Below are 12,478 nucleotides of genomic sequence, written 5' to 3'. Positions count from 1 at the left end.
TAAAAATAAGATTTTTGAATGATTCAATTACAAAGGATGAGGGGGTATTTATAGGAAAATTTACCACCCTTTAGTCAACAAAAGTGGCACTTTGCCAGGCCAAATTTTCAAGGCATTTAATGTCTTCCCATTATATTTTTCAACTATTACCGCATGTGGTGAAAAATCCACCAGATGTGCAACAATATTATTATTTATACATAAATTTGTATATATTATTTGTCATCTTAATTTTATTAATTTCAATACCACCTGCTTTGTGATAAATTTATGTTCGTGGAATATGTTTTTCATATGCAATCAATTTCTTTTGTTTCATATGGAAGAATACAATCGATTTAAAAGAAAAACATACATAGAAATCAAATATTTGATACGTAAGGTTAGATGAGTAACATCCTAAGTTAGTTGAAAGGCTATCATAAAATCAAGTGAACTTTTACCCGAAATCGAGTTATTTTCAAAACACTTTTATTATAATTTTTGTACATACTTTGTCAAAATATTACTATAAGTTAAGTGTGAACAGAAAATCTTGAAGAATAGGTCGATCCACGTTAAGAACCAATCCATACTCAAAATTTATTTCCACCCAAGGTTTAGTGTAAATGTAAACACATATCCATTAACTTTCAAAAATTTAAATATTCATATATCTGGTAAATTTTGTTGTTATTGTCAAGGGTAAAATTGTTATTTAACAAAAATATTTAAAAAACTATAAATTCATCTTATTTTTTCCCTTAAGTTTAAAAATTAATAATTTTCTCTCACCCAAAGTTTGAAAAATGAATATTTTTCTCTTAGGGTTTGCATTTTCTCTCTTGTTGCTCCTCCAATGACCGAAGTCAGCCAACCTTAATTGTCAACGCTCCTCTCTCTCCTGAACAATGACGAATCATTGGCCAATCAGAGGTGAGTTGATGATTCATTGACTAACCAAAAGAATTTGTGTGTCGCACGGATACATGTCAACGATTTGTCATTGTCCAGGAGATAGGAGGGAGGAGGTTGGCTAGCTCTAGTCACCGGAGAAGCGATAAGGGAGAAAATGCAAGCCCTAAGGGGGAATTAGTATTTTTTCAAATTTTATAAATTTAAAAGGGGGAAATGTAATGAATTTATAGTTTTTTAAATAATTTTGTTAAATGATAATTTTATCCCTAGTGATAACAGTAAAATTTAACAAATGGGTATTTTACTCCTAACGATAATAGTAAAATTTAATATAATAATAAATATTTAAATTTTCGAAAGTTAACAGGTATGAGTTTGAGTTTACAACCTTAGGTGGGAATAAGTCTTTTGGCCGTAAATTTATTTTATATCACTATAAAATAATTTAATTTATTCTTAATGTTGTTATACGCATATTAGTTGGTGAAGATGAATCTTATTAACATTAACAATCTATGAACTCCACATTGTGTACATTAGATGTCTATGAGATATCTCATCAACATTCACAATAGAAAGGATATTATTGCTTTGGATTGAGTGGGTCAATGAGTTCATATTTGACCCAAGATTTTCTAACCTTCATAATTCAATTATGCCTGTTTTTTAACGACAGATGGTGAGCCTTTATAAAATATGTTGTTTCACATTTTACTAATGCAGCTCTGGTTACATTTTCCCAGAACGAAAAGAAAGAAAAGAAAAAGAAGAAGAAAGGTGTATAGGTACGCAATCGAGTTAAATGGCCGTAGGAAGAGCGTATCATTATTCCAAAAGTATGTTTTGATCTTTGGAGACACGCCCATTACTGAAAGCAACATTTTGATGGAGAAAAAACAAAAGATATAAACAGATATAAATCTGCTGACAATCACAAATGTGATCTTATGATTTGGACATGGGAATTCCTTTATATCTTCTTACTTATTTTTGCTTTGATTCCTTTTCTGAACCACCATTACTTGCTTCAATGGACACTTCTCTATTTCTATCAAACTTTATTGCAGATTAATCACCATAATACAAAGAAATTAAAAAAACCCATACGAGGAACAAATTACACTGTAGAGACAAAGCGAGGGAGGGCTAATGTTTCCTGTTTGGAGGTTCGGGAACTGCATCGTCTGCTGCCAGAGTGACTTTATGCCGATTTTCATGTGCTGTGTCTGATTATGGAGGTTTTTGTTGATCAAGTAATGTAGAGAATTTTACTATTCTCCTGCTTACCTTTTATTGTCTACTCAAAGCATTTGCTAAATGCTAATATTGTGTTAGTATGTGAAATATGTATAAACATTATAAAATGAGATTAGAAATTATGATATGAGATTATATGACCAGTTATAAAATGAGCAAGCAAATAAGAGAGATTGGGGAAGAAGAGAAGGACGAAGAAAATAGGATTTGTTGTGCAAACTTTAGCAAATTGAGAGAGAGAGAGAGTTAGCCTCTCAAAAAGCTAAATAACTAAGGCACAGATTGTGTCATCTTGCAAGCTAGACTAGGGAAATTGTGATTAGGGAAATTCTTGATTATTCATTCTCTTTTTCATTACTATTTTATGTTTAAAAGAATAGCCATTCTAATTCATTGTAAAGCGGAGTTTGATGGGTTCCTAACATATTGTTTGGGCTAAGAAGGCAAAATTCGATTAGACCTGAGTGGAAAATATTGCATAGAATTTCAGACTCTTTTGGTTTCTTTCTGGATCCTGTCTCTAGTAATTTATTATTTCTTAACTAAGCCACTTGATGCCTTCAAATTCCAGGTTCGAGTAAAGAAAAATAAGCTGCAGCCGCCCCACTGCGAGAATTCAAATTCCCTCTACATGCTTTATGCTAATCTTTATGCTACTTCTAGTTATAGGATGAGCTTTACTCAAGTTTTCAGTTTCAATGGGAATGCCTTAGTGTGATTCCAGTTGTCTATGGCAATTGGCAAGTGGTCAAAATGAAGCACTAATCGCCTTCAATGATGACATTCTTAGACATGCAATACAGAAAAAGAAAAAGGAAAATGAAAGACTAAGATGAAAAAGGCAATAGAATTAGCATCAAATTCTCAAAGTAATTTTACATGTCAAAGCCAAGACGATTTAGTTTTCCATAGACAAAGTGAAGAAGAACTTTACAATGGCTAATTATTTAGAAAAGCAAAGTATTTCTGAGGTTTTTTCATTACCCTCTTGGAATCTACTTTCTCAAGAGCACTTTGTTTAATAGTATAACTAAAAGATTAGACCATTCAACTTTGTTCAGCTCAAAATATTTTCCATGGATAACATGGAATCAAGTTCTTGTCAAAACCCAGCTAACCCATCTTATGTATAATCTGTATGCATATATACCTCATCTCTAAGACAATTGGCATCAAGGAGATCTCAAAAAAGTTATGAAATTTTCAACTCCTATTACGTTTTGCCTACTGCAAATCAATTGCAAGTGCTTGTAAATTTCAGTCCAATAGCTTTGAAACATCGGTCTCATAATTATTGTAAATAAGTCAAGATATTAATTTTGAAATATTATCGAAAAAAATTTGAAGTTTTACTTTTATATTTGGAATCCTTCTCTTTTACCATTTAAACTATCTTTCACAAGACATCTTTAATATAAAAATGAATAAACGTAATAGTGATGTCATCCTCCATTTTGGCTCAATGCTAGTCCATTATTGATTTGACAATGCACCCATATGTCTTGATCATATAATTTTTAGGCCAAACGACTATTTCCCACCCAAGGTTTGATGTTTTCTCAAAAGTCCCCCCTTTAACTATGGAAACACCAAACACCCACCCATGGCCGGTTAAATTTAACCAAACCCTAACTGTGATAGGGGTAAAATCATCATTTTTGCTATAATATTAAAAATAAACTAAAATAGAATCTAATTTTGCCCCCCTAAACTTTAAAAACTAAAATTTTCCCTCACCCTAAGTTTTAAAAAATGGCAGTTTCACCCTAGGGTTTGGTTTTGAAATCTCCGGCGACCGTTCCGGCTCCATTGTCAACGGCCTCTCCCTCCCGAAGCAGTCTCTCCTTCCGGCGAATGCTTTCCTCCCATTTGGAGGCTCGATCGGCGTCGGAAACGCCTTGGGAGACTAAGAACTTCATCGGGGAAGACGTCCGACGAAGTTCTTAGTCTCCCAAGGCGTTTTCGAAGCAGATCGAGCCTCCAAATGGGAGGAAAGCATTAGCCGGAAGGAGAGGCTGCTTCGGGAGGGAGAGGTCGTCGGCAATGGAGCCGGAACGGTCCCCAGAGATTTCAAAACCAAACCCTAGGGTGAAACTGCCATTTTTTAAAAATTAGGCTGAGGGAAAATTTTTAGTTTTTAAAGTTTATGGGGGCAAAAAGAGATAAAATTTTCAAGCGTTAGGGTTTGGTTAAATCTAACCGGTCATAGGTGGGTATTTGGTGTTTCCATAGTTAAAGGGGGGACTTTTGAGAAAATATCAAACCTTGGGTGGGAAATAGTCGTTTGGCCTAATTTTTATTATCATGATTATCCATCATCACCATCTTCAACAATAAGATAGATGAGTTATTGCTACAACCCATTTTCCAAGTCCACATCGCCCATATATGGATGCCTCCACTACTTCAAGTAGGGCCTCCTGTGCTTCCTCGCTTTGCCTGTGAAACTCCAGAAACAAAATTTTGATTGTGCCTGAAAACTTTATGGATCGAACTGAAGATGTTCTCAACCATAGCTTGTTGATTCCAGCAAAATTTGGATGTGCGCTGGAAAAATGGGGATTCGCATCATTTGTTTAACAAGTGATAACAGAAACAATAAAATATAAAGTTACTACAGAAAAGCTGTAGACTAAATACTTTACAGAGAAGAGCTTAAAGGTTATCATAGCTCAGAGCATGTGGGTTTCTCTTTGATATAAAATTGTTCTAAATGTTGTTAAAATTCTGCTCTTGAAGTGATCCAAATTGAATAACATAATTGTCAAGTGAAATATATGACAACATAATCAATAAAAAGACACAAAGATTTCTTGGTTCAATAATGTACCCTTTTTTGTTTAAAACCTGGATACAATAGTATATTATAAAACCTAGAGTGTCACTCTATATATATATATACACAAAAATTTATCCGGACTAAAACTTTTCAGTCTTACCTGATGAACATGTTTTTCAAGTGATGGGACGCCCATTCCAAGCTTCCACCTTGCTTGTTCTTCATGGAACAAGCTCGTTCTCCTTCCCAATTCTACCTTTCGTAATCGTTGCACTTTGCAACGATCTCTTTCTCCTAGGAATGGCATGTTCTTTTTTGAAATAGCTTGAACACTTAACGAAACTGGCAACGACAAATTTTTGGAATGATCATTAGACTATGAGAGAACAGCTGCTCTATCAAACTTTAAGTGAATTCAAATATCACGTTTTAACAAGAAAATCACAAGAGCTCACCAGCCATGCACAGAAGAAAGAATCTTGAAGCCAGGAACATTGACATAGACATAGACATCCAGAGCGAGGGAACTGTAGATAGTACTACTGACTTTCGATAACAGTATCACACATTTTGTTACACAAGAAGCCCCGATTTTGTTAGCTTTACTTGGGTATATACTTATCAACGCCTTTTCGAACTGGGCTTCAGTCCATGGATTTTGTACAGAGAAGTGAGCTGGGAATAAACAAACATGGGAAGGAACAAATTTCCTCATCCTGCCTGCCTCTGGGGCCTGGGCTTGCCACGACAATTGTTTTATCAATTTGAGCCAATCCAATCACCTATGTCAATTTAAATCACTGAACTGAAATGGGAGACCGCAAGATTATTCAATAATTTATAAGTTGAATTTTATTAAGGCCAAAAGACTTATTCCCACCCCAGGTATAGTCAAAACCCCAAGTTTTATCTTCCAATTTTCAAAAACTCAAATATCCATTGATAAAACAATTTTTGTTAAAAATATCGGTTAGTATTAGGGGTAAAATTATTATTTATTAAAAAATTAAAATTTTGTTTTGTTTTCCTCTCCAAGTTTAAAAATTTTGTAATTTCCACTCACCCAAAATTTGAAAAGTGATAATTTCTCCTTTAGAGTTTTCTCCTCTTCTCTTTGATGATGATCAGCCGTCTCTGATTGTCGGTTGTCTTCCCTCCAACCTTATCTCTCCTCCCGATCTCTCTCCCTTTGCTCTCCAATGACTTTCCAAATGAAAAATCGTCTAGAAATTCAAACGATTTTTGTCTGAAAATCTAAACGACTTTTCTTTGGAAAGTCATCAGAGAGCAAAGGGAGAGAGACCAAGAGGGGAGATAATAAGGTTGGAGGGAGAACAGCCAATGGCTAGAGACGATGGATCATCACCAGAGAGAAGAGGAGAAAACTCTACAAGAAAAATTGTCATTTTTCAAACTCTCAGTGAATGAAAATTATGAAATTTTTAAATTTGGAAGGGAAAATATAATAAAATTTTAATTTTTAAAATTTCTAATAAATAACAATTTTATCTTTAACCCTAACTAATATTTTTAATAAAAATTATCTCATAAATTAATATTTAAAATTTTTAAAAGTTAGGAAGTAACATTTGCGATTTTAGTAGACCTCGGGTGGGAAAAAGTCTTTTGGCCTTTTACTATTAATCAGTGGGGATAACTCGGTTGGGGGAGCTTCAGACTGAAAATCTGAAGGTTGAGTGTTTGATCCATGCTCACTGCACAAATTTTTAATTTTAAGATATTTTTGTTTGTTAAATTTTAATATCAGCATATTTTTTAATCAAATAAATTACCATAGAGCACGGATCTTATTGAAGATTACAAACATTCGACACAGTTACATAGTATGCATTCATAAAAATATTATTTGAATTTGACGTATTGAATTGAAGACCCAAATAAAGAAATTATTAATATCTCCGACTTTTAATTTTATTATTTATTTTTTCTTTAATTAATAATATCCCAAATTTTGAAGTCCATCCAAATTGTTACCCAGAAAAATAAAATAAAATATTACCAAAAATTGGACTACTTTATACTCCAAATAATAAAAGAATCATATTAAATAGTAGAAATAATATATTAGAATATAAATAAAATATCTTTTAATTAAAAGTTTTAAATCATATTTTTTTATTTTGGTAAGGGGTTGGGCAACTGGTGTCGTCTAGGTTTGTGAGTTGTGAGTAAAAGTCGGAATTGGTTTCAATATGACTAATTAAAATAATTAAGAAAATTTTTAAAATAATTTAAAAATATATAAATATGACATAAATCATAAAACACATAGATTAGTCTATTGAAAGTTCACAAAAACATGATCAAAGGGGTCTTAATTGTGCCCTGTGCTTTGCTATCTTACCTAGTTGACATAATTCGAGAATTAGATGTATTACATCAAATAAAATATGATCTCATTTGACTCACAAATGTCTCTATAATAGATACGTACTGTATGATGAGAGTGATCGTAAATTTGTGACATCATCTCGTTCCAACTTTAAATGAAAAAAAATTAATAAAAAAAGATTTTTATTTACCCTTTTATAAATATATCTTATTTAGTTTGATTAGTCTATTAAATCAGTGATATCGGCAACATCAATATATTTATTGCATAACATCAAAAATATTTCATGCACCATGGTATATGAGCCACTAAGGCTTGAGTCAAATGTTGCCTATCTAAAATGAAAAACAAAACCAGAATTGCCTTTAGCGCGACCGGATTGACCCGGTTCAATCGGTTTATTCGATCTGAAATTTTGAAGTATGAATATCCGATATTTCCTTTTTTTTTTTTTAATAAAACGACATCGTTTCTGACATCCAGATATTGGGTTGAAGAAATGGGACACCCCTGAAAAAAAAAACAAAATATCTATACCTGTCGTATTGGCGAGATTCCCGGGGCGCGCGTCTCATTTAGCCAAACGCCAATCCATAAATCAAATAAAATAAAAAATTCACAGTTCTCTGTGTTTGTTCGATGTTGACCAGGTGATGAATACTGATCGCAGAGAAATTCAGTCGAACTCATCGTTGACGAGAAAATAAGATCAAGTGACTGACCAATTTTCTTTCCATAGATCCAATCCTCAGCTCTCTGTAGACGCCAATTTGGCGCCAACTCACTGGCGAGGTAACTTTTAAGCGATTTAATCTACTGTCGTGAATCATGATGGTTATCGTTGAAGGAATTTAAGGAAAATTAGAAGAAATTTCGGATGGATTCAGACGTAGCTTAGATGATTCTATCAGGCGAATTCATCACGTCACCGGTACTGTAAAGTTAGTGCTTTTTTGGTTGAAGGAGAAAGAGACTCTATTTCTGGTACAAGGTAATTTGATTTACTGTTTGCGAAATTAGTACTGTTTCTTCTGTATAATAAACATGTGAATTTAAAAGTTTTAATCCAGTATTTTTTTTCAATTTTATTACGGTGCTTAAGAAATTCGTTTTGATGGGCTGAGACAGGAAACTGTTTATCTATTTTTGGCTTGTTTTAATTTCTTTTTGTTGGGTTGTAACTCTTCTTTTCTTCTGTTTGGTTGACTTTTCTAGCTTTGAATTTAGTATGTAAGTTAGGAAAATCTTGAAGCTTTTACCTACACCTCGTTATAGTTTAATTATTAGAGCTCCACTGTTTTGGTAGTGTAATGAAGTATCATAATTTAACACAGTATATATATTTTTTAGCTTACGCCATTCAATAACTTTTTTTTTCTGGGATTTTTGTTTGTTCAACCGAATTATTGAATTTATTTGCATTCTGTTTTGCCAAATATCATATTATTCATATCAATTTATAAATTAAATTGTGCATAAACGCGTTTACGTTTTTTCAAATTTGATCCTTATTTTTTTTTTTCTTTGTTGACTTATTTAGCTTATTCACTGTAGTAATTCTTTATTTTTTTCTTTTCTCCTTTGGGTCTATGATTACCGGTAGGATATGGCAACCCCGGTTGAACCTCCAAACGGAGTTAGGTCTCAAGGAAAGCACTATTTTTCAATGTGGCAAACCTTGTTTGAGATTGATACAAAATATTGTCCCATTAAACCTATTGGTCGAGGGGCATATGGTATCGTGTGCTCTGCTGCGAACACAGAAACAAATGAGAAAGTGGCAATTAAAAAGATACATAATGCATTTGAGAGCCATGTTGATGCACTGAGAACTTTGCGGGAACTGAAACTTCTTCGAAATCTTCGACATGAAAATGTGATTATGTTAAAAGATGTAATGCTGCCCAGCCATAGGAGAAGCTTCAAGGATGTCTATCTGGTTTATGAGCTTATGGATACTGATCTCCATCAACTTATTAAGTCTCATCAGGCACTCACAAATGATCATTGCCAATATTTCCTCTTCCAGGTAAAATGACATTATCTTTGATAAATTTTCAATTGAGAATTTCAAACTTGTTTGAGCAATGTTAGGCAAGTCCTATTGTTGGATAGCTTGTGCTATGATTAAAATTTGTTGATGAAAGGTTCTTTGAAAGGGCCGAGGAAGTGTGGAATTGCTTGATTTTTGGTAATTTTTTGTATAGATTACTGCTGCAATGTGAAGGTGTGACATTCCACTCATTGGTCTTTTTCTTGTTTATTATGTGATGTGTTTTCATGTATTGGCATTGCATTTCAACATAATAACTAGTTGTCAGTGACACTTGAATTTTGTTAGATAACTTGTGAATTGGTGTCAATTATTATAGGCATTGTTAGATATTTAGGATTGATTTATACAGATTTAATATCAAGAATATGCAAGAAAGCAAGAAAACAGGCACAAATCAATTAACTTGGTTTGGATTTTACAAACGAAATCCTGTATCTAAGTCAGAGGAGATCCTCTTCAATCTATACCACCAATCAACCCAAATGAATTGAAACAGAGAAGCACTGAAAGAGTTACAAAATTCGTCACCGAATCCAGCTGAGATTGAATAGAGCAGAGAGATTTTACAAACCCTATCAGAACACAAGAACCAAAAAGTCGATGGAATTCACTAGAATTCTATCTATTGAAATGACCTTGGGCTTATATACTCAGGGTTAAAGTGGGAAATGACTAAACAGGTATTTACCCAAAAAAAAGAAGAAGAAGAAATGAATAATCAGGCATCCTTTCTTTGTTGAATTAGAGGTATCATTGACAACTTAGAATTCAATTTCCCTGGTATGGGTTTGGGATTCTTTGCAACCCTTAGACTAATTCTTTTCAACATGTCAGTAAAGAAAGGTGATAAGTTCCCAAGTTGGCTTATAGCCCTCTACCTGCACTGACTGACAGTGAGGGGCATGTTGAGGAGTATTAAATCCATTACAGATTTTGAAAGAGAATTTTCTGGGTAAATTTTTTTTTTTTTGTATGGGCCTATTCTTATGCCAAAATGTGCTGTCAAAGTCTGTTGGACATCATTTGTTTCCAGATTTGTTCGCTCACACCTCACATATGAAATAGTATTGTTATATTTATGGACACAAACATAACATCTACCCAGCAGGATAATAAAGTATTTAAATATCGGATATAGCATGTGACTGTGAATTTAATATGATCAGTTTTTACCTGTGATTATAGTTTGTTACTGTGCTATTGATTCTTTCAAATGGTTGATTATTGGCCAGGAGGATATCTATAAGTTTTTTTTAATAAGAAACAAGGGAGGATATCTCTGAGAGCCACTTTGCAACTTTTTTAAGCCATTTGAACTTATAAAAGGATTGTTTTGTATTTTACATCTGATCAAATCTTTTTAAGTTGTTGTGGGTTAAGGCTTTGCTTTATTGAGATTGAAATGAATTTTCCTTTTTTTTCCCCTGTTTCCACATTGCAATCAAATAATTGATGCCAATATATTACAGTGTTGTGGCAACAGTCACCAACCATGCTTACACTTTGTATGATGCCTTTGTTGGAATTTTATATTCTCAAATATACTGGCACATTATGTTGTAGCAAACATGTTTTAAATGCCTTCTTAAGTTATTCTTGCTTGAACTGATTCATATTTTCTGGTGTAGTTGCTTAGAGGCCTGAAGTATCTTCACTCTGCAAACATTCTCCATCGTGACTTGAAGCCTGGGAACCTTCTTGTCAATGCTAACTGTGACCTAAAAATATGTGATTTTGGACTAGCACGCACTAGCAATGGCAAGAATCAGTTCATGACAGAGTATGTTGTCACACGCTGGTACAGGGCCCCAGAGCTTCTCCTCAGCTGTGACAACTATGGAACATCTATTGATGTCTGGTCTGTTGGATGCATCTTTGCAGAACTTCTTGGCAGGAAACCTATCTTCCCTGGTACAGAATGTCTCGATCAACTCAAACTTATCATTAAAATTCTTGGGTGCCAGAGGGAGGAGGATCTTGAGTTTATTGATAACGCAAAGGCAAGGGAGTACATTAAATCGCTTCCATATTCACCTGGGACCCCTTTTGCCAATCTTTATCCCAATGCCCATCCTTTAGCAATTGATCTCCTGCAAAGAATGCTTGTTTTTGACCCCTCAAAGAGGATTGGTGTTACTGAAGCACTCCAACACCCTTACATGTGTGCCCTGTATGATTCGAGCTGCGACCCTCCAGCAGATGTGCCTATTGATCTTGACTTGGATGAGGATTTAGAGGAAGACATGATAAGGGAGATGATGTGGAAGGAAATGCTCCTTTACCATCCTCAGATTCCTGACGGCCAATGTTGAGGCATGGTCGAAATATTTTCTTTCTTCATTCAGTATCGAGGGATAGGGAGGTACTTAGCTTTAAATGAGGAAGGTTTTTGTCATTTCACCAGTTTTATATCTATGTTTTTTCTTTTAATAAACATGAAGAAACATGCATTAGTAGTGTTGTTAGTGCATGATATGACTAATTTTTATCTCTGCAGCTTGTTTATGAGCTTCAGTTTGAGCCTGTACTGTTGGTGGCCTTTTAAACTTGTATATAGGAAGGAGTGTTGTTGTTTGCTTCTTAAAACTTATCTTTTGTAATTAAATGTGTAGTAGGGAAGATAATGATATCATATTTTGTGTATAAAAAATTGTCAATCACATTTTCAACTTGTTTGCTTTGTTATGGTCCCTTGACAGCCGCCCAAAGAAAATCGGTTACCGTCCAACCACTTATGTTGCCTCCTAACTGAGACTTCTGGATTAAGGTGGATGTCTAATTTCTCTTGGGCGGTCCGACTTTTATAGACAGGCCGAAAGGGTGACAATGGCATTTTAATATTCTGGTTGGCTGCTTCCAGAGAGAGCCTTTTACACGTTGTGCTCTTTTTTCTCATCGTTTTACCATGGGTAATGCTAATGGAAAACGATGGTGGTTTTGTACTTTTGTTAAAGAACATATTACTGCACTGAATGGAATTGTGCTGTAAAATGAAGTAATGCTAAATACGTCTCACCTATTTGTTAAAGCAGCGTGCTATCTCATATTCTTTTTTATAGAATATTTTTTTAGATTGAAGAAATCTAATATCAGTTAGTATTAAGGTGGTTTCGGACGGAAAGTCTGGGGATCCGGT

The 12,478-nt window shown here is 34.0% G+C and overlaps 2 protein-coding genes across 2 annotated transcripts; one reads left to right on the top strand and one right to left on the bottom strand.

Moving 5' to 3' along the window:
- Positions 1-4,409: 4,409 nt before the first annotated feature.
- Positions 4,410-5,673, bottom strand: LOC123230180. The gene is made up of 3 exons (XM_044656335.1): positions 5,389-5,673; positions 5,094-5,275; positions 4,410-4,701 (listed from the first exon to the last, which is right to left on the bottom strand). The coding sequence occupies exons 1-3, from the start codon at positions 5,444-5,446 to the stop codon at positions 4,561-4,563; spliced, it is 381 nt and encodes a 126-aa protein (XP_044512270.1). The 5' UTR covers positions 5,447-5,673; the 3' UTR covers positions 4,410-4,560.
- Positions 5,674-7,821: 2,148 nt separating this feature from the next.
- Positions 7,822-12,011, top strand: LOC123229742 (mitogen-activated protein kinase homolog NTF3-like). Its single transcript, XM_044655672.1, has 3 exons — positions 7,822-8,277; positions 8,890-9,315; positions 10,971-12,011. The coding sequence occupies exons 2-3, from the start codon at positions 8,893-8,895 to the stop codon at positions 11,652-11,654; spliced, it is 1,107 nt and encodes a 368-aa protein (XP_044511607.1). The 5' UTR covers positions 7,822-8,277; positions 8,890-8,892; the 3' UTR covers positions 11,655-12,011.
- The last annotated feature ends 467 nt before the right edge of the window (positions 12,012-12,478 follow it).

Source organism: Mangifera indica, chromosome 11 (genome assembly GCF_011075055.1).
Source record: "Mangifera indica cultivar Alphonso chromosome 11, CATAS_Mindica_2.1, whole genome shotgun sequence".
Lineage (NCBI taxonomy): Eukaryota > Viridiplantae > Streptophyta > Magnoliopsida > Sapindales > Anacardiaceae > Mangifera > Mangifera indica.
Note: the sequence above shows the minus strand (reverse complement) of the source record. Positions and strands in the feature narration are given on the sequence as shown.